The sequence below is a fragment of the Cervus canadensis genome, chromosome 21 (genome assembly GCF_019320065.1).
Source record: "Cervus canadensis isolate Bull #8, Minnesota chromosome 21, ASM1932006v1, whole genome shotgun sequence".
In the NCBI taxonomy this organism is placed as follows: Eukaryota; Metazoa; Chordata; class Mammalia; order Artiodactyla; family Cervidae; genus Cervus; species Cervus canadensis.
The window spans coordinates 12312727-12338331 of NC_057406.1; the positions used below are offsets into that span (position 1 = coordinate 12312727).

Here is a 25605-nt window from a genome sequence, read left to right on the forward strand (position 1 = left end):
TTAATTTGAGACTCTTGTCTTGTTTTCAGTTGCCCATTGGACGTCAGTGTGTGAGTCACTACCGCCGGCTGAGGCGCCATTGTGTCTTCTCACATGAGGAGCTCATCTTCAAGATGGCAGCAGATCCAGAATGCTTAGACGTGGGGTTGGCTGCCATGGTGTGCAAGGAGTTGACGCTCCTGACTGAGGAGGAGACACGGTTAAGAGAGTCTGTGGTGCAGATGGTGAGTTTGCTGATTACACTGCTTACAGAATCCACTAAAAATTGAACCTGTGGTGGAAAGAATCCATTTTCATCTTCAATCCCCCTAGAAGTTGAACAAAGAAATTGCTTGTTTGGAGATTTCATACCTTTGTTTCTGCCATTTTGGTTTAAGTTGAAGTTTTAGGAATCTCGATGTCAGCATCTCCAGATTGTAAAAAATGCAGTCCTGTCAGGTAGAATTTCTTAGGTATATATTTATTTTTAAAATTTTCCTACGTATAGTATTTCTTTAGGTAAGAAAGATCAAGTTCTCCTCTCAACTTTGTAATTAAACAAAAGTTGTGTTTCTGGTGATTGCAGATTGTCCGAGTTAATCAATCTGCCTTTCCCTCCAATCTAAGTTTTTAATGATTATAAGAAGCACTGAATAACCCAGTGTTGGGATTTTGAATGCTTCAAATAAACTAAGCATCATATTGAAATGGGAACTAAATGAAAAAATATATGTCTTCAGACTAGTCTTAGCCCATTTTCCCTAACCCTCCCTACGTAGCTATAGCTAGCCTCACTGGGTGTGTACCATGCTCCCCCCTTTTCCGTGTAGCTCACTTTATTTCCTGTGATACACAGTTCCCTGTGGGATCTTACTTCCCAGACCAGGGATTGAACCCGTGTTCCCTGTTATTAGCAGGTGGATTCTTAACCACTAGACCACCATGGAGGCCCCTTAGTGGAATTCTTTACTATAAAACTTACCTGATCCTTTAATATGCTGGTGTTTGTTAATTTCCAGTTGGAAGAGGTATAATGCATAGTATTTATCTCCCCCTAAATTTCCTTGTTTTTTTGTGGAATACCTTCTAGGGTTAGTGGTCCTTGGAGTATGCTTTGGGAAGAGGTGCAGAATTTCTTAAAGCAGCCAGGACTTAGTCAGTTGATGTATTAGCATTCTCTGTTTGCCAGCTGTTAACATGAGAAACACCTGCAATGCATTTTGGAACCATTTTTACATTAAAGTAACTTTTAAAGAAAATACGAAGTGCTGCTATGAGAAAATGAAAAGATAGAGTTCAGCCAGGAGATATCTAGACAAGAAAATACTGAAGGAATTGGGTTGTGTCTGCCAGTGAATAAACTATTAGATCACTACCTTGTTTAAGTGGGAAAAAAAAGATTGCTCTCATAGTGGAATTGGTCTGTAAATACCATGCTCAGGTAAGTAGAAACTATAAAGGGGACCCTGTTATTTATCAAATGGAAGCCTTTGTAAAATGCACTTCAGGTGCCCTTACTTTCTTAAAGTGGCATACCGAATTTGATAAGCTTTTTTTCCAGTTTTAATATTTTTTTTAAATTGACGTCTAGTTGATTTACAGTGTTTTAATTTCTGCTGTATATCAGAGTAATTCAGTCACATATACATATACATTCTTAATGTTCTTTTCCATTATGGTTTATCATAGGATATTGAATATAGTTTTTTGTGATATATATAATAGGGCTTTGTTGTTTATCCATCATATATACAAAAGATTAGCTTTCTTTTTGATGCCTTGTTGAAATAGATTATACTTTCATTTGCATAGTTTAAGTAATTTTACATTTCTTTATCCTTGCATATGTTTGTACCTATCAGTGTTATTTTCAGACTACTAAAATTTTTATTGGTATATTGTCCCTGGGGGTATATTGTCCCTGGGGACAGTACTTTTTGATTTATCTTTTTCTTATGTTAAATAGAAAACAAAACCATATAAAATACATATAAAATTTCATGAATTATTATATAGCAACCTTTGTTGTCATCTTCATATGATCAAGAAATAGAACTTTATCAGCTAGCCAGTATTTTGTAATAACTGTAAATAGGGATAACGTTTCAAAATCGTATATTAAAAAAGGTTTTATAGCAAAATATGTTAGAAAAATAATACTAGCAAATAAAAGTCTTGGCTTACTGTGCCCAAAAAAAAACTTATCAGCCATCTTCAAAGTACCTCCCAATTACTGCTTCCTTTCCTTCCCTCAACAAATGACTTTTAATCTCTTTGTTGTAAGCATTTCCTGCATTTTAACAAGTTTTAGCAGTCATATGTGCATTCTTAGATACTAAGGTTAGTCTTGCTCATAAAAAATTAGCAATGTTTTTAGAAAATATTTTGAGGATGTGCCATTGTATCTCCCATGTTTATATCGTCAGAGTAGGAAAAAAATTAATAACTTAAGTTTGCTGATGCTTGAAAGACTGGAAAGACTTGATCAGGTGACATCAGTTGTATTTCAGGGTGTCCTGATGTCAGAGGAAGAGGTGTTTGAGCTTGTGCCTGATGATGAGCGACAGTGTTCGGCCTGCAGGACCACCTGCTTCCTCTCTGCTCTCACGTGCTCCTGTAATCCTGAACGGCTCGTGTGTCTCTACCATCCGACTGACCTGTGCCCCTGCCCCATGCAGAAAAAATGTCTTAGGTATCCAGATGTTTCTCGTAAAGCTTCCATTACCGTCTTTTAAAAATATTGTTAATACTCTTGTTCGTAATGCCCTTCCTTGTGTTTGTTCTGGTTACCTCTTACCCGTCCTCCTCCTTTCTTGAGGATCAGCCCGTTAAAGTTGGCCCTAAACTTACCAAATAAAATGAGTTGCTTTATCAAGTTTATGTCACACAGTCCTTGTCTGTCTCTGAATTAAAACTCTATGAGCTTCTTAGGTTTTTCTCTTTATGTGTACCTGTTAAGGTGATTGTATTTCAGTGTTAATTTATTTTCAAATTATTGTTGGGTTTTGAAAGTTTTTATTTTTGTATGTGATCTTCTTTTTAGATATCGCTACCCATTGGAGGACCTCCCTTCTCTGCTCTATGGTGTGAAGGTCAGGGCACAGTCCTATGACACGTGGGTCAGTCGTGTTACAGAAGCATTATCTGCCAACTTCAACCACAAGAAAGGTTAAGTTTCTTCCTTTTTTTTTTTTTTTAGTTTCTTCCTTTTTTAAGCAGACACTGAAATGGTTTTCACTTTGAAAGAGATCTTGTTTTGTTTCATGTGTTTTTCCTCTATTAAGGAAAAATCCTAGGCTTCATAAGAGATTTGAGACCAGTGGGGTTGACTGTAGACTTAATTTCCTGTTTGAGAATCTTTTGTTAAGTGATAAAAGTTGATATAAAATGAGACAGACCACTAACTCACAGCAGATGTATCATATATTTTAGGGAACCGTTGTTACCAGTAGACTCAGAGTAAAGGCTTACTGAGCAATTCTGTCTCGAAGAAAATTAGAATACCAAGGGAACATTTCATGTTAAGATGGGCACAGTAAAGGACAGAAATGGTATGGACCTAACGGAAGAAGATATTAAGAGGTGGCAAGAATAACTGCAAAAAAGATCTTCACGACCCAGATAATCACGATGGTGTGGTCACTCACCTAGAGCCAGACATCCTGGAATGCGAAGTGAAGTGGGCCTTAGGAAGCATCACTATGAACAAAGCTAGTGGAGGTGATGGGAATCTGGTTGAGCTCTTTCAAATCCTAAAAGATGATGCTGTGAAAGTGTTGCACTCAATATGCCAGCAAATTTGGAAAACTCAGCAGTGGCCACATAACTGGTAAAGGTCAGTTTTCATTCCAATCCCTAAGAAAGGCAATGCCAAAGAATGCTCAAACTTCTGCACAATTGCACTCATCTCACACTAGCAAAGTAATGCTCAATATTCTCCAAGCCATGCTTCAACAGTACGTGAACTATGAACTTCCAGATGTTCAAGCTGGATTTAGAAAAGACAGAGGAACCAGAGATCAAATTGCCAATATCCATTGGATCATCGAAAAAGAGAGTTCCAGAAAAACATCTACTTTAGCTTCATTGACTATGCCAAAGCCTTTGACTGTGTGGATCCCCACAAACTGTGGAAAATTCTGAAAGAGATGGGAATTCCAGACCACCTGACCTGCCTCCTGAGAAATCTGTGTACAGGTCAAGAAGCAACAGTTAGAACTGGACATGGAACAGACTGGTTCCAAATCGCGAAAGGAGTACGTCAAGACTGTATATTGTCACCCTACTTATTTAACTTATGTGCAGAGTACATCATGAGAAATGCTGGACTGGAGGAAGCACAAGCTAGAATCAAGATTGCCGGGAGAAACATCAGTAACCTCAGATATGCAGATGACACCACCCTTATGGCAGAAAGTGAGGAAGAACTAAAGAGCCTCTTGATGAAAGTGAAAGAGGAGAGAGACGAAGTTGGCTTAAAGCTCAACATTCAGAAAACTAAGATCATGGCATCTGGTCCCATCACTTCATGGGAAATAGATGGAGAAACAGTGGCTGACTTTATATTTGGGGGCTCCAAAATCAACTGCAGATGGTGACTGCCACCATGAAATTAAAAGACACTTGCTCCTTGGAAGAAAAGCTATGACCAACCTGGACAGCATATTAAAAAGCAGAGACATTACCTTGCCCACAAAGGTCCATCTAGCCAAAGCTATGGTTTTTCCAGTAGTCATGTACGGGTATGAGAGTTGGACTATAAAGAAAGATGAACGCCGAAGAATTGATGCTTTTGAACTGTGGTGTTGGAGAAGACTCTTAAGAGTCCCTTGGACTGCAGGGAGATCCAACCAGTCTATCTTAAAGGAAATCGATCCTGAATATTGATTTGAAGGACTGATGCTGAAGCTGAAACTCCAGTACTTTTGCCACCTGATGCAAAGAGCTGACTCATCTGAAAAGAACTGATGCTGGGAAAAATTGAAGGTGGGAGGAGAAGGGGTTGACAGAGGATGTCATGGTTGGACGGCATCACCAACTCAGTGGACATGAGTTTGAGTAAACTCCGGGAGTAGTTGATGGACAGAGAGGCCTGGCGTGCTGCAGTCCATGAGTGCACAAAGAGTCAGACACGACTGAACTGAACTGAAAAACTCAGGATTAAAAAACAAGCCACCTGATTAGAAAACAAGTCATAAGCTTCAGTTGTATTGGCGGGATTTTCACAGCTGTGGTGTTTCTGCTAATTGTTCGGTGAGTGGCTTTTTGTTTTCTGTGGTGATGACATATGGCTCTCTTTGTTTTTACAGATTTGATTGAGCTACGAGTAATGCTGGAGGATGCTGAGGATAGGAAATACCCAGAGAATGATCTCTTTCGGAAACTCAGGGATGCTGTAAAAGAAGCTGAAACGTGTGCTTCTGTGGCTCAGCTGCTTCTGAGCAAAAAGCAGAAACACAGGTAAGACTGAGAATTCTTCAGTGGTTTTCTGTTTTATTTTGACCAGAGTATTGAGAGTCTTAGTTGTCTCTGAGGCCGTGTTATCCCTCCCCGAGTAATGCCCCAGCTTTGTCTCCTGCTGCTCCTGGTTCTCTTGCTCTGCCTGCACTCCCTCCCCCTGCCCGTCATCCTCACTTTGCTCCCCCTGCCGTTCATCCTCACCATGCTCCCTCTGCCCTTCACCCTCACCGTGTCCTCTGCTTAGGGCCTGCATGTTTGCTCTTGACCCTGCTTGGGGCTGTGTTGCCCGATACCCAGCTGGCTTATTCCCTCGCTTCTTCCAAGTCTTTTTTAGATATCACATTCTTGGAGAGGCCTTCTCTGACAACCTTTGTAAAATTGCAGCCTTTTTATTCTTCTTTCCTGCTTTGATTTTCTCCTGGTAGACGAATTAACTTACTGTCTTTATCTCCTCCTCCTTTTCCTACCTCACTGGAAGGTATGCTAGAGTAGAATGTGGGATTTTCATCCTTCTCATTGCTGTGCTTTGAAGCATGTCTGGCACACAGTAGGTGCGTAATAGTTGTTTGTAAGTAGATGGTACTGCAGGCTAAAGGCAGGTGGCAGCAGAGAGTGACCTGGGTGCAGGGGAGGCTGTTAAGGAACATGGCAGTATATGCCCTGTATTTCACGTAATTCGCATTTGTTTCATTTTCTGTGGTGGTGTTTCATTCTAACACATGCCTTGTGTCTGAATGGTTTTTTCTATAGCAGTTCACATTGGGTTTTTAATTACTTTGTACACTTTTTAATCTTTTGTTTTATGAGAGACCAATCATCAGTCAGGACTCTGCACCTGTTACTGGGTCTCTGACCCCCGCCTCCCCGCCTTGAAGAATCTGGCCAAAGCTTAGAGACCCTTTTCTTAGAAAAGTGTACGTACAGATGTAATCTAGAGTCAGTTTCACAGGGTTTATTACCTCCTAAGCCAGGTTAAAGGCCTTTGTTCTACATCTTAAGTTTCCTGAGATGGAGGATTTAGTTTTATCAGTGAACTTAACATTTTACTGTGAGATTTTATTAAATGTTTGAAATGTTTAATACTTGTAAGGTTGGAAGAACTGTAACTTAGAGAGTTGAATCTTTGAGTCATTAACTGAAGAGCTAAGAATCTCATTTGAAAATGAAATCCTTCAGACACTTGTATTCTGGGATTTCTTGGGGTAGAATCCTGAAGAGACTAGAAGCCCCCTTGGTGTTGGAGTGACTGAATTTTCTTACTTACGTCTCAATGTTGTCTGACACCAGGCAGAGCCCCGATGGTGGGAGGACGCGGACCAAGCTGACAGTGGAAGAGTTGAAGGCCTTTGTCCAGCAGCTCTTCAGTCTTCCGTGTGTCATCAGCCAAGCTCGACAAGTCAAGGTGGAGTATCACGTTCTTCTTGGGGTAATAGCCTTCCTGTTTTGGGTAAAGAGAATAGTGTGTCTTGATTCATTTTTTTTTTTTGGTTCTGTTTCTTTTCTCAAATAAGTGCTGCTGTTTAAGGTTTTTCAGTAGGTAGTAAGAACGCTCTTGGTTTCATTCTTAGTCTTTAATTCCTCCTTTAAAATTCTGGAACTACAGCTAGTTTAGAAATATTTTTTTTTCTCTGTTACTTTTAGGCCAGAACCTCCATTTAATGTAGATGTAATTGAAATGAAAAAAAATTAGTTAAAGGAATCAGTGTATCAGTGAATTACTAGATCGTGAACTTTTGAAAATGCAGGGCTCTTCAAGGGTGAAACAGATCACCAGTCCAGGTTGGATGCATGAGACAAGTGCTCAGGGCTGGTGCACTGGGAAGAACCAGAGGGATGGGATGGAGAGGGAGGCAGGAGGGGGGATCGGGAAGGGGAACACATGTAAATCCATGGCTGATTCATGTCAATGTATGACAAAAACCAATACAATATAAAAAAAAAATAAATGAATAAATAAAAAAAAATGCAGGGCTCTGAAATTACCAGGGCCATTGTGGCTTAATGAATAAGTAAAATCTCAGAAATGTCTCTCAGATACATTAATCTGCATAGTTAGCCATCTTTTGATAAGTTGTGGTGTCTTTTTGTGATTTGGCCAGGGCTGGATAGCTAAAATGGTTTTTGTCAAGGTTATCAACAGTGAAATCAGTGTCAGTTGTATTGTCTGAACCCCATGCCATAGAAGTGTTTTGATTGTTGACCATGCTTTCCTTCCTGAGAGACTTTTTTTCTAAACATCTGACACCACACTCTGGTTATCTCAGGTTCACGATTCACAGTTCCTTCCTCTTTAGGGAAGCTGTTTGTTTTCTCCTCAGCGTGGCTTCTGGGTTTGGAATATATTGGGAGTCTTGGCCCTTTCTTCTCGAGGTCCTGATGTCTTCTTGGTGACGTTAAATATCACCTGTATCCAGTTGATGCCCAACTCTGACTGCCTTTCTTCTTTTCTACAGACTCGTCCATCCAGTTGCAGCCATTCCATTTGCCTGTGGTGGGCTGAAAGGCATTTTAGATGAAATGAATCAAAATCCTTGATTGCCTTATTCCCCTTATATACCACATTCAGTTTCAAAACAAGTGCTGCTATTATATTGCCTCCAAAATGTCTTCCACAGTCGACTGCAGGTCATCATCTCCATCGCTTAAATTATGCCTTAAACCGTGGGACTCTGCTCTTTAGATTACTGCAGCAGCTCCTTAACTGGTCTCTCTTCTTTTACTCTTGTTCCTGACAGTTCATTTTTCATGCAGTAGCCAGGGTGATTATGTAAATAGAAACCAAGTCATATCACTTCCCCATGGTTAAGATCCTCTCGTGGTTCCCCAAAGCCATCAGAATGAAATGCAAAGTGACTGTAATTAAGCTACACGGCACTGTGTAATCTGACCTCTGTTTGTTCCTTAACCATTTTTCTCCTGTATCCACTTTAATCTCCATCATCTACTTAGGACCAAGACACAAGCTCATTTCTCTTTAACAGCTTTTGCAGTTATTATTTGCCCTCCCTGAACTAGTCTTCCTCCTGTACCACCTCACTGTAGTTTTGGTTGTGATCATCATTGTGAAGTAACATGCTCCTCCCCACCACCTTATCACCTCTGATCACTTTTGCATTGAATTGCCCTGTTTTACTTTCATAGCAGTGAAAACTATCTGAAACATTATATTCATGTCTTCAGTGTCTGGCCACTTAGATTAAAACATGCGTTCCTTGAAGACAAGGATGTTGTATTTTTTGTTTAATGCTGTGTGCCTAGACTAGTGCCTGCACCTAAGTTAGCAGTCATGAAATATTTTTGAGTGACCAGTTGAGTTGTTCAGTTGTGTCCGACTCTTTGTGACCCCATGAACCGCAGCATGCCAGGCCTCTCTGTCCATCACCAACTCCCAGGGTTTACTCAAACTCATGTCCATTGAGTCGGTGATGCCGTCCAACCATCTCATCCTCTGTTGTCCCCTTCTCCTCCTGCCTTCAGTCTTTCCCAGCATCAGGGTCTTTTCAAATGAGTCAGCTCTTTGCATCAGGTGGCCAAAGTATTGGAGTTTCTGCTTCAACATCAGTCCTTCCAATGAATATTCAGAACTGATTTCCTTTAGGATGGACTGGTTGGATCTTCTTGCAGTCCAAGAATCTCAAAACTCTCAAGAGTCTTCTCCAACACCAGTTCAAAAGCATCAGTTCTTCTTTCTTTATAGTCCAACTCTCACATCCATACATGACTACTGGAAAAACCGTAACCTTGCCTAGATGGACCTTTGTTGGCAAAGTAATGTCTCTGCTGTTTAATACACTCTCTAGGTTGGTCATAACTTTCCTTCCAAGGAGTAAGCGTCTTTCAGTTTCATGGCTGCAGTCACCATCTGCAGTGATTTTGGAGCCCCAAAAAATAAAGTGACTTGATCATATTGAAAAGGCGTGTGTAAGTAAAGAGAAGCATATTTATGTCTTTATCATATGTCTGTTTGGTGCTATGATGGTGAGATTATTAAGTAGTCTAGAATTTGGTAGTTTGCCAGAACCATATGTATTCCATACTCATTTTGTATCTTCTAAGTTTGTTCTTCATTACTTTGACCTTTCAGAATCTGCTCGATGATGTGGAGGAGTTTCACGAGCGTGCTCAGGAGGCCATGATGGACGAGACCCCAGACTCGTCCAAACTCCAGATGTTGATCGATATGGGCTCTAGTCTGTATGTGGAGCTCCCAGAGTTAGCTCGACTAAAGCAAGAGCTGCAACAGGCTCGCTGGTTGGATGAAGTAAGACTGACGCTGTCGGACCCACAGCAGGTCACCTTGGATGTCATGAAGAAGTTGATAGACTCTGGGGTCGGCTTGGCACCCCATCATGCTGTGGAGAAAGCAATGGCCGAGCTTCAGGAGCTCCTCACAGTCTCTGAGCGGTGGGAAGAGAAGGCCAAGGTCTGCCTACAGGCAAGGTGAACACATCTATTGGTGACTGTCCCCTCTTTAAGATGTAGGTTAGAAAGTAGAGAGGAAGGAAGAACATAAAGGTCTGTTGAGTTGAATGTCTTGTGCCTTCCCGGAGGGGTCACTAGGTTATCAAGTGGGCCTGCACAGGGACAGTTTCAAATCTTGTGAGCACACTGTGTGCAGAGTCCTTTTTTAAGTACTTCAGTAAGTGATACAAAGTAGTGGTTTGTTTACAGCCTCACCATTACTGCTACTCTAGTTAGGATCTAAGAAATACAAAGCTCTGCTGCAGTATGTTGTTAACTGAGAGGAACAGAAAAATGCTAGAATCGGGGGGAAAGGTCATTGTAGCTTGGATGGTCAGGAGAGACGCTTAAGAGAAAGGTGTTGCGAGAAAGAGGACAATGTACGTACGTCAAGCCTTGAAGAATGAGTGGGACTGAAGTGGGAGGGGAGGTAAGAGAAATGTCCTAAGATCAGCTTAAGGAATGTGTCAGTGTGTGCCTAGGTGACAGAAGCTGAGTGGTGTTTTTTTTACGCCAGCAGGGGATTCACGCTGGGAAGTAGAGGGAGATGAGAGTCAGGCAGGAGACTGGGCGGCATTAGCATCAGCACCCAGTATACTTGCAAGATTGAAGTCAGGCGTCCGTCTGTTTGACTTCCATGCTCTGTATGAGAGTATTTTTCACCAAAAATTAGTATTAATATAATTTCCATTGGGATGCTTAGAGAGATCGCATAGTTGTTAAATAATGCAGCTCAAATTTAAAGCCTTTTCCACTTCATTCCAAAGTCTCCATGTGCTTAATTACTTTGCCAGTTACTTATTTTGGATTCATTTGATAGGAAAGTCTGTTCTAAAATTGACCAAGTGGGGAGAGACAGATGAAGAAATGAATGAAAAGTGAAAGTGTTAGTCACTCACTCCTGTCCAACTCTTTGTGATCCCATGGACTGTATGTAGCCTGCCAGGCTTCTCTGTCCATGGGATTCTCCAGGCAAGCATACTGGAGTGGGTTACCATTTCCTTCTCCAGGAGATCTTCCCAGAGTTTTAGCAAATTAGTGTCATGAAGAAAATGAAGTTGGTAGAGAGAGGACTGATGGAGTCAGTTTTCCAGCTCCTGTCAAAGCTCTTCTGAAATGCATCCTTCACATTCTGCATCCTGAGTGCTGGTTAGCTGCTGACTGCTCCTTTTTGGATCTCTTCCTCCTGGTTTTGGCCTCTCTCTCTGCCTCTTTTAGAGCACTTTCCCCAGGATTCTGACCTAGGCCACTTCTCTGCTCACTTTGTACCCTTCCTTGGAAATTTCATCTCACTTCTTGTCTCTGTTTACCACCTTTGTGCAGACTGACTCCAAATCCTCATCTAGAACACAAATTGGTTTTTTTTACCTGTAGCTATCATCTGCTTGTTAAATAATTCCAGAGGATGTCCTATAGGTGCCTCAGACTCCCCATATTCAAAATAACCTTCATCCACTGCTTCCCGTGTTCTCTTCCTTTGTTTCTATTTTCTTTGAATTAAATCCTCTTTCACTCATTTGAACAAACCAGAACTTTGGACATTAGTGTTGGCCCCGCCCTCCCATATCCTTCCCCTCTGACTCAGCTCCCGAGTCCTGCTGATGCTGTTTCCTTGGTGTTTTTCTCTTTCATTCTTTTTCTTTGGGCTGTTGTTACAGCTGTCTTAGCACACAGCACCAGGTTCTGTCTATAATCTCACCCCTCTGTCACCCATTCTTCACAGTGAAATTAGTGTTTTCCTAAAGTGCAGAAGTGACAGTTTGACTTCCCTGCTTAAAGCCCATCACGGTTTCCCAATCCCCTTGGGGTGAAGTTCAGACTTCCTCAACCTGACTTTTTGTAATCTAGCCTCTTGCTTAAATACCTACCATCACCCCTTGCCATTCTTTCTCTTGTGTTCTGCGTTCCAGACATATTGACACCCCGCCCCCTCCCCGCGCCAACCCTGGGGTGTACCTTTCCCCTCTGTCTACCTGCTGTGGTGCACCTCCACCACCCCTCCCCTGGGCCTGGGCCTGATGTTCCTGACTATTTCCTATTCCGAAAGGAGAAACGAGCTTAGAGGTCACTTCTAGGAAGCCTTCCTTACTGCCAAGTCAGCAAAGTCCCCCTACTGTATATTCTGACAGCATCTTCCTTTTCCTTTATTATTGCAATTATGGTGTATTGTAACGTTTTATTGATAATCAACTCCCCCAAGATTAGAAGGTTTCATGATGGTAAGGATTATATCATCTTGTGCATTAATTGTCCCAAGGACATAGCCTAGTGCCTGGCACATAATAGGGTTCATGGGTGCTCAAACAGTTCCCACTCTCAGTAGTTTCCCATTTTTCACATAAGACCTAAATTCACAGCCCTGAAGACCTCTTAATCTACATCTTTCTTTTCTGCCAGATTCCTCTCCTTCTTGCTGTTACTCCCACCCCACCTCCCGTTCTCACTATCCCTCATCTTAAACTTGTTTTTAACAACTTCAGGTTTTTCTCCATGTCTTTGTTTGTTAAATTCCTGATGTTTTTCCTTTAACCCTTCACATGACCAAACCACACTTCTTATTTAAGGCCTAGTTCAGAACCCTTCTCAACTCTCCCAGGTCAGATTAATCACTATTTCCCTAGTAGTGAACCCATAGTCATTTGTTCTTAGTTCCCAGTACAAGTATATTTCTTAGGATGAGGTCTGTATTTTGGTCATCTTTGTGTAACGAGGTGTTAGTGCTTATAGTTGAATTAAATGTCAACGTCAGTGGATTTCTAGACTATTGCTTCCTACGTTGCTGTCTCTTACGCATCTCTTTGACAGTTTCAGATCCTGTGGAAACTGATACAGAGGTAGTTTCGTGTAGGAAAGAGTACAGGATCTGACACTGATTCTGAGTCAGTGCTTCATGTGTGCCGTTTACTGCATTAAATGACTTTGAGGAAATAATTGATCTTGAGTTAAACTTATCTATAAAATGGAAATGAAGGTAATAGGTGTTTGCCTCTCCCATAGGCTTATGGTGAGAATTAAGTGAAGTCACATGTATGAAAGTTCTTTTACATGTTGTAAAGTTTTATTTAAGTGTTGGTAGTAGTTTGACTTATCCTCATGCGTCCTCCCTGTTTTTATGCTTATCAAGACCTCGGCACAGTGTGGCGAGTTTAGAAAGCATCGTGAATGAAGCTAAGAGCATTCCAGCCTTTCTGCCCAATGTATTGTCCCTAAAAGAAGCCTTACAGAAGGCCCGAGAATGGACGACTAAAGTGGAAGCTATTCAGGTAAAGAGCCTCTTGAGTTGTCCACTGTTCAGGGAATGCTATCTCATACCTGAATCCTTGAAGCCTTTAATTCTGTACTGAAATAATTGTGTACTTGAAATTCACTTGTTCTTTTATCCGATTTTTATTTCTAAACATGTATTACGTATTTAAACATTACTTACTTCTGTTGACTTCTTGCTATGAGAGATGACAGAATTAGCCATTTAATTAATGCTTAGCAGTAGGGAGTTTATTTCCTGCTGTATTCATTGACTGTCTTGGCATGTACATGAGTTACTTTTTTAAAATTGAAGTATAGTTAATTTACATTGTTGTGCTTATTTTAAGTGTACAGCAAAGTGGTTCGGTAATATATACATATATAAAATCTTTTTTAGATTCTTTTCTATTATAGGTTACTACAAGATAGAGTATAGCTTCCTGTGCTATACAGTAGGCCCTTGCTGTTTACCTATTTTATATACATCGTGTGTACTTTTTAAAAATCATGCATTTCTTGCTGTTGCGGGTCTCTGTTGCTTTGTGCAGTCTTCGTGTAGCCACAGCACTGGGGCCTGCTCTCTGTCGCCCTGCTTGGGCTTCTCGTTGCAGTGGCTTCTCTTGTTGCAGAGCAAGGACTCTAGGGTGTGTGGACTCAGTAGTTGTAGCACACAGGTCACATGGAGTCGTCCCAGGCCAGGGATTGAACCCACATCCCCTGCATTAGCAGGTGGATTCTTATCCACTAAACCACCAGGAAAGTACAGTAGTGGGTATATGTTAATCCCAAACTCCTAATTTAGCCCCTGCCCCAGATCATGAACTTCTTATTGCCAAATTCAGACTGAAATTGAAGAAAGTGGAGAAAACCACTACACCATTCAGGTATGACCTAAATCAAATCCCTTATGACTATACAGTAGAAGTGAGAAATAGATTTAAGGGACTAGATCTGATAGACAGACTGCCTGATGAACTATGGATGGAGGTTCGTGACATTGTACAAGAGTCAGGAATCAAGACCATCCCCAAGAAAAAAATGCAAAAAAGCAAAATGGCTGTCTGAAGAGGCCTTACAAATAGCTGTGAAAAGAAGAGAAGTGAAAAGCAAAGGAGAAAAGTAAAGATATACCCATTTGAATGCAGAATAGCAAGGAGAAATAAGAAAGCCTTCCTCAGTGATCAGTACAAAAAATTGAGGAAAACAATAGAATGGGAAAGACTAGAGATCTCTTCAAGATAATTAGAGATACCAAGGGAACATTTCATGCAAAGATGGGCTCAATAAAGGACAGAAATGGTAGGGACCTAACAGAAACAGAAGATATTAAGAGGTGGCAAGAATACACAGAAGAACTGTACAAAAAAGATCTTCACGACCCAGATAATCATGATATTGTGATCACTCACCTAGAGCCAGACATCCTGGAATGCAAAGTCAAGTGGGCCTTAAGAAGCATTACTATGAATCAAGCTAGTGGAGGTGATGGAATTCCAGTTGAGCTATTTCAAATCCTGGAAGATGATGCTGTGAAAGTGCTGCACTCAGTATGCCAGCAAATTTGGAAAACTCAGCAGTGGCCACAGGACTGGAAAAGGTCGATTTTCATTCCAGTTCCTAAGAAAGGCAGTGCCAAAGAATGCTCAAACTACCACACAGTTGCACTCATCTCACACGCTAGTAAAGTAATGCTCAAAATTCTCCAAGCCAGGCTTCAGCAATACGTGAACCGTGAACTTCCAGATGTTCAAGCTGATTTTAGAAAAGGCAGAGGAACAAGAGATCAAATTGCCAACATCCGCTGGATCATTGAAAAAGCAAGAGAGTTCCAGAAAAACATCTATTTCTGCTTCATTGACTGTGCCAAAGCCTTTGACTGTGTGGATCACAATAAACTGTGGGAAATTGTTCAAGAGATGGGAATACCAGACCATCTGACCTGCCTCTTGAGAAACCTGTGCAGGTCAGGAAGCAATAATTAGAACAACATGGAACAACAGACTGGTTCCAAATAGGAAAAGGAGTATGTCAAGGCTGTTTATTGTCACCCTGCTCATTTAACTTATATGCAGAGTACATCATGAGAAATGCTGGGCTGGAGGAAGCACAAGCTGGAATCAAGATTGCCAGGAGAAATATCAATAACCTCAGATGTGCAGATGACACCACCCTTATGGCAGAAAGTGAAGAAGAACTAAAGAGCCCCTTGATGAAAGTGAAAGAGGAGAGAGACAAAGTTGGCTTAAAGCTCAACATTCAGAAAACTAAGATCATGGCATCCGGTCCCATCACTTCATGGCAAATAGATGGGGAAACAGTGGGAACAGTGGCTGACTTTATTTTTGGGGACTCCAAAATCACTGCAGATGGTGACTGCTGCCATGAAATTAAAAGATGCTTGCTCCTTGGAAGGAAAGTTATGACCAACCTGGACAGCGTATTAAAAAGCAGAGACATTACTTTGCCAACAAAGGTCCATCTAGTCAAGGCTATGGTTTTTCCAGTAGTCATGTATGGATGTGAGAGTTGGACTATAAAGAAAGATGAACACCGAAGAATTGATGCTTTTGAACTGTGGTGTTGGAGAAGACTCTTGAGAGTCCCTTGGACTGCAAGGAGATCCAACCAATCCATCCTAAAGGAGATCAGTCCTGGATGTTCATTGGAAGGACTGATTGTTGAAGCTGAAACTCCAATACTTTGGCCACCTAATGAGAAGAGCTGACTCATTTGAAAAGACCCTGATGCTGGGAACGATTGAGGGCAGGAGGATAAAGGGATGACAGAAGGTAAGTTTGTTGGATGGCATCACCGACTCAATGGACATGGGTTTGGGTGAACTCCGGGAGTTGGTGATGGACAGGGAGGCCTGGGGTGCTGTGGTTCATGGGGTCGCAAAGAGTCAGACAGGAGTGAGCGACTGAACTGGAACTGTGCCTTAGACTTTCTTCGACCATGTTATTTTACAACTGTCAATTATTTAAAAATGATAGTAATATGAATGAATTAGTCTGTGGGAAAGCAGTTAAATTTGTAAGAAACAAATGATTCTCCACACTGTAGAAAAGGTGATTCCACTGACCTGGATGATATCAAATGTCTGTTTTCATCAATTAGCAAATTCCTTTTCTCATTCCTGACTTCCTTGGTGATTCAGACAATAAAGTGTCTGCCTACAATGTGGGAGACCTGGGTTCAATCCCTGGGTCAGGAAGATCCCCTGGAGAAGGAAATGGCAACCCATTCCAGTACTCTTGCCTGGAAAATCTCATGGACGGGGGAGCCTGGTAGCCTACAGTCCATGGGGTCACAAAGAGTTGTACACAACTGAGCAACTTCAATTTCACTTTTCCTCATTCGTAATTGCATTTATACATTTGTTTTTAGATTGTCCTTTGAACTAGTTTTTACATCTTATTGGGTCCCTTGTTAATTCATTTTTAAAAACCTTTGACATGAATTTATACAAACATTTTTTAAAGGACATTGGAAGACTTTTAAGAGATACAATTAGGTTTAAAGACTAATCGTTAATGGAAGAAGTTAGCACTAAACTCTTTATAAGATCTACCAACAGTGTATTGCCAGACTCTATGAGAGATCACAAATTATGTAAGGCTGTACTTCTGTTTCCCAGAGTGGCAGCAATTATGCTTACTTGGAGCAGCTGGAGAGCTTATCTGCTAAAGGCCGTCCTATCCCCGTGCGTCTGGATGCACTGCCCCAGGTGGAGTCTCAAGTGGCAGCAGCTCGGGCCTGGAGAGAACGGACAGGGAGGACCTTTCTCAAGAAGAATTCCAGCCACACACTGCTACAGGTGAGGAGTGGTTTATTTTTATGTATGTGCCCTTCAGTGCCCTCCCCAGAAGTAGGTGATTCATTACTTAAGGTGAGGGTTGTTGTCAGTTTATCTGGTCGTGGTTATACAAGTTCATTCCTACTGGGTAGTATCAGATATTGGCTAGTAATCTGGAACCTTGAACAGACTTACTTCCAGTTCACCTTACACTGTGTCAGCCTGCATCTTATCTCTGTTGTTATCGTGGCCTCTATTACCGAAAGATCATCTTATTCTCAGAAGCACAAATTTTAAAAACAAATTTTTTTTTACCTTGAAGTACAGTTGATTTACAATGTTGTATTAGTTTCTCATGTACAGCAAAGTGGTTCAGTTATACATTTTCTTTTTCAGATTCTTTTCCATTATAGGTTATTACAAAGTATTGAATATAGTTCCCTGTGCAATACAGTAGGGCCTTGTTTATCTATTTTTTATATAGGTATTGTGTGTCTGTTAACCACAAACTTCTTTTTTAAATTTTATTTATTTATTTATTTTTTTTTTTTTTAACAAACTTCTAATTTATCCCTCTCCCTACCTTTTCCCTTTGGTAACCATGTTTGTTTTCTATGTCTGTGAAGCTGTTTCTGTTTTATAAATAAGTTCATAAGTATTTCTTTTTTTAGATTCCACATGGAAGTGGTGTCATATGATATTTGTTGTTCTGACTTCACTTAGTATAATCATCTCTTGGTCCATCTATATTGCTGCAAATGGCATTATTTCATTCTTTTTTTGCAGCTGAGTAGTATTCCATTGTATATATGCACCACATCTGTATCCATTCCTCTTGTCAGTGGACACTTAGGTTGCTTCCGTGTCTTGGTGGTTGTAAATAATGAGAAGCACAAATTCAAATGCTCATTACCCTTTTCATGTTCAACAGTTTGAACATAGTTAAGAGCATAGACTTTGGAATCGTTTCATGTTTGAAGACCAATTCCTGCTGTTAACCCTGTGTCTGTGGGCAACTTGTTGCCTTTTTGAACCTGTTCCCCTTGTTTGTGAAGATAATACCACCTGCTTCAGAGGCTTGTTGGGAGGTTTGAGTTCGATAATGCATGTGAAGTTTGTAAAAAATATGTCTGGGACATGTGAGTGGTCAATAAATGGTTACTTTTATTTTCAGTTTTGAGATTTTTTAAAACCAGAGCTGAATGTTTGGTTTTATTTTTGTAGGTGCTTAGTCCCCGGACTGACATTGGTATTTATGGGAGTGGAAAAAATAGAAGGAAAAAAGTAAAAGAACTGATAGAAAAGGAGAAAGAAAAGGATCTGGACCTTGAGCCTCTGAGTGATCTGGAGGAGGGACTGGAGGAAACCAGGGATACAGCCACAGTGGTAAGAGTTATAGAGTGCATCTTGAATTTGCTTGGTGAATGCAGCATTCTGTGAAGCAATCATTTTTATGTTCCTGACTTTTTATTTTTGTATAGTTTATCTTTGACTTCATGGTTGTACATATTTCACACCTTTTTAATATTTAGAGTCAAAAGTGTATAAAAACTGTTCTCTGTCCCTAAAATTGCCCTTACCATCTCTCTCTTTATTGTTGTTTTAATAGTTGTCCAGTAGTCCATCAGACTGTCCATAATTTACTAAACACATTTCTGATACTGATCATTTTTGTTGTTACTCTGTGTTCAGTATTACAGATAACCGGAAAGTGGACTTAGCCTTTTCCTTTTTTCAGATTGTTTTCCTACACTTGACTCTTAGTAATGGGATTACCAGGCTAGGATTTTAGAGTGTTTAATGGTGCTTAATGCTGTTGTGCTCTTCAAAGGAATGGTACCAGCTGACTGACTGCAGCTGCTGTTTGCAGTCTCTGCCTCTCTCGGTAGCATTCAGTAATATAGTGAGTATGCAAAAAAGTGTTTGTAGATAATTAAAATTATGGGTTTTATTGTAGAGTAGGAGGGATATGTTATGATTACAAGGAGCCTGAGGAAGTAGAAAATAAAAATGAGCTTGGGCAATATGTAATATTCGCATTCACTAAGTGACTTCATATGGCCGTTCCTGCCTGCAAATGATCCTGTTTTGAGGCTGATGGAAATAATTTCTTGTTAGCCTGCCTGGTGAGTCAGTCTTGTCAGACAAATAGCATTGGAAATTGCCTCAGAATTGTTTCAAAGCTACCAGAGTTTAAAAAGAAAATGCCCTGACTATATTCATGATAATTAAGTTTTGTTTTTATATATTTTTTTGAAATGAGTTACGTAAACCTTACTATAATTAGTCATCAGCCTCTGCTACTCTTCTCCATAAACTGGAAATTCCAAGAAAGAAATAAAATTGATTTGTATTGAACTTCCTCCAGAGAAGGAATTACAAGGAGGTAGGGAGTCAGTACTGATGAAATGTTTATCTTGTGCCAGGTGTCAAGTTAGGCACTGTCACATGTTATCTTATTTAATCCTTAAAACAACAAATTGAGGTTACTAGTAGTCTCATTTTTTTGGAAAACTGAGATTCAGAAAACCTGTATCCTGGATCAGGAGTCTTGTTAAGTACAAGAGCCAGGCCTGATACCAAGGTGGCTTGATCACAAGGCATGCTGTTTTTCTCCTGCCCCTTATGAAAGAATTAACTACTCGACTGCTGGACATTGTCATATATGACAGCAATTTGCTTATCTCACAGATGAGGAGTATTTGCATAGAAACTGTCAGGCTGCCCCAAATTTTAGGAAATGATGGATTTTTTTTTTTTTTTTTTTTTAAGGACAGTGCTTCGGATTTCCCTAGTGGTCCAGTGGTTAAGATTCTGCGCTTCCAATGGAGGTGCTGTAGGTTCAATCCCTTGTTGGGGAACTAAAATCCCACATACTATAAGGTGTGGCCAAAAAAAAAGATAGTGCTTTGTCAACATGAATCTGCAATGTGGAGATATTCCCTACCCTTGAAGATTTGGTATTTTGGGAGCATTTAGCAGCAACTCCCTTCAGTTAAATGTTTATTGTACGCAGGTGGCAGTTTTCAAAGAGCGGGAGCAGAAGGAGCTGGAAGCCATGCATTCCCTCAGGGCAGCCAACCTTGCCAAGATGAGCATGGTGGACCGCATAGAGGACGTCAAGTTTTGCATTTGCCGCAAGACAGCAAGTGGGTTTATGCTCCAGTGTGAGCTCTGCAAAGACTGGTTTCACAACAGCTGTGTTCCTCTTCCTAAGTCAAGTTCCCAGAAGAAGGGGTCCAGCTGGCAGGCTAAGGAAGTAAAATTCCTTTGTCCTCTCTGCATGCGGTCTCGAAGGCCGCGGCTGGAGACGATTCTGTCCCTCCTGGTGTCCCTTCAGAAGTTGCCAGTGCGGCTGCCTGAGGGGGAGGCCCTTCAGTGTTTGACGGAACGTGCCATGAGCTGGCAGGACAGGGCCCGGCAAGCCCTGGCCACAGATGAGCTGTCCTCTGCCCTGGCCAAGCTGTCCGTGTTGAGCCAGCGGATGGTGGAGCAGGCAGCTCGGGAGAAAACTGAAAAGATCATCAGTGCAGAACTCCAGAAAGCCGCAGCCAACCCAGACTTGCAGGCAAGTTGAGAATTTTTTCTTTTTTTCCCTGTTTCATGGGGTAATATCTGTCAGTGTGTAAGCAGTAAATCAAGTTTCTTACCAGTATTAGGAAAATAACAGTAAGTTGCCAGCAACTAGATTATGCATGAGTTCTTCTTTTCCATAGACTCCCATAGAATTTTCTTTGGGTTTGTACTAGGTCATTTTAGTGAAATATTACCTGGAAATAGCACTCAGGTGGACCTTGGCGTTATAATCAGATACTGATCTGTACTGTTAAACTCTGTTAGCCACTTTGCAAGTTCATTACAGTTTGATGGACTTAGGCATGCATTAACACTCGTGTGTATTTAGTGCCCCTCTTCATCTCTGGGTTGCTCGTTGTTTAGGGACACTTGCCTAGTTTCCAGCAGTCTGCTTTCAACCGGGTGGCGAGCAGTGTGTCTTCTTCCCCTCGACAAACAGCGGACTATGACGATGAAGAGACAGATTCTGATGAAGACATTCGGGAGACCTATGGCTATGATATGAAGGTAATGCAGGGATGGGCTGGGGGGGTTTGATCACTGGGTTTGTTTAAAAAGCTGTTGAACACTGATGTTTAAGGCCTGAAAGTGGAAGAGAAAGCTAGTTGTCATATCTATCCTGAGTTTATGGTGATGGCATTTTTTCAGTGTTTCAAAAAACACAGTTTGGTGAAGCTACATTTTTTAATAAAGGGTGACATGTTTTTAAAATGCCTGTATATATGTTTCTGAGAAGGGCTGGAAAAATTGTATGTTTAATATTGAAAGGTTTCATGGCTGATTTTGGTGTTCTTTCCTTTGGATTGTTTAAGTCTGTATAGTTAGGTTTTAAGAATCCTGTTCTAGCTGTGCTTTGGGTCTTTTTCTCTGATCTCTCATCTGGTTGGTGCTGGATAGAATGTCATATTCAGGGATGCGTTATACTTGGGCCCATGACTTGAATTTGTGGAGTTACAGTCACATAACAAAGGATTTGCCCTCAGTATGATTGTTTTGATAGTGACAGCACACTGGGATGAAGGGGAGGTTTTGGCAAGGTTCTGTGTTGGGTCCTCTTAGCCATTTACTGTTGTTTTGTGTCAGGCCCAAGACGTTCATCTTTTGTCGGGTGATAACATCGTGATCTGGACAAAGACCCTGCCAGCTCACAGTGAATCCGTTGATGTGTTTTGTATTCTTCTCTGTGGAGATAATGTTCAGCATCTATGCCTATAGCCAGGGAATTCATAGTCTGGTGTGTGAAAAAATTAGGGTGCATTCTTTTCCTTTGCCTTTTCAGCATGCATCGGGTAGGTAAGCTCACTGTTAGAGGACAAATACTGTCGGCATTAGAACTCCCAGGATATAAAGGTAAACCATCCATCATAGATGCCTGTAAATTACCTCCTGAAAAATATTTTTCTCAAGATAAAAATGGATCCAGGGGATGTTTTAATGAGGGAGTTTTTAAAAAATTATATGAATTAAAGACTTGAGAAAAGTTGAAATTTGAATTAGCATTTAAAATGAGGTTCGAAACACATTGTTATCCTTGAAGTTAGTGGCTATGTGAAGTTAATGACTGTATGTATGAAGCTAGTAGAATGACCAGGAGCAGCTGGAAGGGGATGCTTCCCATAGCACGTATAGGTTAGTTAGCTAATGCTAAAATTGCCTGTTTGCAGTTTTGGCTTAGAGACCTTCAGTACCTGGGTTGTTGTCTTTCTAGCATGTTAGGTATCAGCCAGTACTCTGGAATTGTCCAACATGATGGACTTTGCTTGGAAGCAGATCAGTAACCTATGAAAATAAAACATCGCAAGTATTACATGATTTCAGGGCTAGGGATCAGAACGGTGGTTTGATACGGTTGTATGGAGTAGTCCTTTGCTTGCAAAGTGTATATGGGCTCTTAACTTACAGTCTCTTAGAAGGGGGTGTTGGCAGGGTAGAAAATAAGATTATGGATTTTATAATGGTAGCAGTGTATTGACAACTTTAGGAGAGGAGAAGAATGGTGATAAGACTTGTGGTAATTCAAGGTCAGATTTACCTTGACATTGGTATCTCTGTACTAAAAAAAATTTCAGTGCTCTAAAATTTTGCACTAAAAAACTTTCAAGTGCTCTTGAGTATTTTCCTATAGAGAAAGCACTTACTGTGTAATGAAAATCTTAATTTGCCAACTTATTTGCAGTTGACTTGGTGATTTTTCACTTTGTATGATCTTCCCTGATTGTGACTGAATTTATCCTTAAAATAGTTTAAATTTAATACCTTTGCTAGATGAAGAGTCCCTGCTGGTTTAGGAAGAAGAGTAGGTAATTAGAAAATGAAAATCAGTCATTTGATCTTAGTTATCATAGCATTTAAATGTTCAAAGCAGATGGTTTGTGCATTGTATTGCTTGATTACTTCATTTTGCATGTGATCACCACGAAAATAATCTGAGCAGCAATTCCAAGAACTCATTAGTCGGGAAGATAATACATTTAATGAAACAAAGACTGAGAGTCTGTTACAGATTTGTATGATTGTGTCTGGGATATCATTTTTTTCAGATGTTCATATGATTATTTCCTTTTAAAGCATATTGTTTACCTTTACTAGACTGTTCATCCATAGTACAGTTTGTATTTTCCAAATGCATACATGTGTAGAATCACACATCAGAAAGGAGGGTATAAAATAGAAGTAGCTGTTATCTCCTAGGAAGTTCTTTTTTTATCCCAGGAATTGCTTAATTTACAGAATGGCAAGTTAAGCACTTGGATTCTTTGATTTTTCTTCTTTTCTACCCTTGTTAATACTTGGGTGGCTTCAGCTTTGGTGAAAATAGAGTAGATTTTGTCTCAGACTTTAGTCCTGCTGATACCAGATACGGTGGAGTGACAGATGTGTTAGAAGACATATTGCTCACTGAGAAGCCATTCCTCCTTCCTGTGTATTTACCATTAGTGGAACTGACTGGTAATTCTCCCCTTAGGAAAAGTAACTTGCTTTCAGTTCAGTCGCTCAGTCGTGTCCGACTCTTTGCAACCCCATGAATCGCAGCACGCCAGGCCTCCCTGTCCATCATCAACTCCCGGAGTCTACTCAAACCCATGTCCATCGAGTTGGTGATGCCATCCAACCATCTCATCCTCTGGCGTCCCCTTCTCCTCCTGCCCCCAATCCCTCCCAGCATCAGGGTCTTTTCCAGTGAGTCAGCTGTTTGCATGAGGTGGCCAAAGTACTGGAGTTTCAGCTTCAGCATCAGTCCTTCCAATGAACACCCAGTACTGATCTCCTTTAGGATGGACTAGTTGGATCTCCTTGCAGTCCAAGGGACTCTCAAGAGTCTTCTTCAACACCACAGTTCAAAAGCATCAATTTTTCAGCTCTCAGCTTTCTTCACAGTGCAACTCTCACATCCATACATGACCACTGGAAAAACCATAGCCTTGACCAGACGGACCTCTGTTGGCAAAGTAATGTCTCTGCTTTTAATATGCTATCTAGGTTGGTCATAACTTTCCTTCCAAGGAGTAAGCGTCTTTTAATTTCATGGCTGCAATCACCATCTGCAGTGATTTTGGAGCCCAGAAAAATAAAGTGACACTGTTTTCACTGTCTTCCCATCTATTTCCCATGAAGTGATGGGACCGGATGCCATGATCTTAGTTTTCTGAATGTTAAGCTTTAAGCCAACTTTTTCACTCTCTCTCACTTTCATCAAGAGGCTTTTTAGTTCATCTTCACTTTCTGCCATAAGGGTGGTTTCATCTGCATATCTGAGGTTGTTGATATTTCTCCCGGCAATCTTGGTTTCAGCTTGTGCTTCTTCCAGCCCAGCATTTCTCATGATGTACTCTGTGTATAATTTGCTTTAGCTTGCTGTTTATCAGTTGTTTTACCATCAGCCTATCTGTGTCTTTATATTTGAAAGGCGTCTTTTGTAGACAGCACATGTGGTAGGATTCTTCTGGCATGTCGGTCTGCATATATATGTATTTGTAAAATATATGGTTAAGTCTGGGTTTTTAGGCAGTATTACAATCTGTCTTTTAATTGGGGGTGTTTATTTCTTTTATAGTTAACATAATTGTTGACATGGTTGGATTTAAATTGATCTTTTATGTATTATATTTCATATGTCATCCCAGGGGAGTAATTTTTTAAAATTTATTTTTACCTATCTTTACTTTCAATTATTAATTTTCTGATCAGTTTCATTTCTAGTTCAGAAGCTTAATAGAAAATTTCCTGCTTGAGTTTCAATGAAATGAGTGGAGTCAAGGTCAGAAAAGACCGTTCCAGTCAGTGAGGTGAAGTACCTGGGGACAGCAGTAGGCGAGTACTAAAGTACTCTCTAGCCTGTGGCTTTTTAGGACTCAGATTCTCTAGAACAGGAAAGAAGACCTATGTGAACTGCTGTTCCTAAATTCTCAGTGAGTGTAACTGTCTTCCAGAGTCTCTTTGTGAAACCTTGCAAGTATCCTGTTTAATTAAGCATAGTCTCTGATGACAGTACGTCTTCCTCTCGTGCACCCTACAGCCAGCTATTGCGTTAGTCCTTAGCTGTTGTCTCTGGTCTTCTAAGTTCCCCCGTGTCCTCTTCTTGGTGGTACTGGGGCTGGGACTTTACCCCAGCGCTTGGTAAACTTTCCCTGTAAAGTACCTCATGTATATATTAACATACGATATGTGTAGTGATTTTATATAGGGATGTAGAGTAGATTATTTTTAGGCTTTGCAAGCCATATGTGGCCTCTGTTATGTATTCTTGTTGGTTTATTTTTACAGCTCTTTAAAAATTTAAAAATGTTCTTAGCTCACACTCCATACAAGAACCAGGCACCAGCTGGGTTTGGCCCACAGGCTGTTTGCCAACCCATGCTCTGCATGTTTATCCTTTGCCTGCAGCCTCTCTCTGCCAGCAGAAGGCATTAGAGAACATTAAAAGGCCCCAGTGAGAAGGGACTTGATCCTTACTGTTTTATTCTCCATTCCTGCCATCATTGAACTACAGTTTTTTTGTTGTTGTTTTGTTTACTGTTTTCTGTTTTTGTTTGATTTTTAGAGTTTTGTTTTTTGTTGTCTTTTCCCCTGGCAGTGGCAGCTGGTTC

The 25605-nt window shown here is 40.7% G+C and overlaps 1 protein-coding gene across 2 annotated transcripts in view; it reads left to right on the forward strand.

The window, feature by feature from the left end:
- Positions 1-25605, forward strand: part of KDM5A (lysine demethylase 5A) — a 67688-nt gene that overhangs the window by 27385 nt on the left and 14698 nt on the right. For both annotated transcript variants that reach the window (XM_043439779.1, XM_043439780.1), the window contains exons 14-24: positions 30-224; positions 2490-2671; positions 3023-3147; positions 5289-5439; positions 6727-6841; positions 9524-9879; positions 13025-13163; positions 16784-16963; positions 18167-18328; positions 19959-20510; positions 20882-21025. In XM_043439779.1, coding sequence (XP_043295714.1) covers positions 30-224; positions 2490-2671; positions 3023-3147; positions 5289-5439; positions 6727-6841; positions 9524-9879; positions 13025-13163; positions 16784-16963; positions 18167-18328; positions 19959-20510; positions 20882-21025 — 2301 coding nt within the window. The remainder of the gene's footprint in view (positions 1-29; positions 225-2489; positions 2672-3022; positions 3148-5288; positions 5440-6726; positions 6842-9523; positions 9880-13024; positions 13164-16783; positions 16964-18166; positions 18329-19958; positions 20511-20881; positions 21026-25605) is intronic.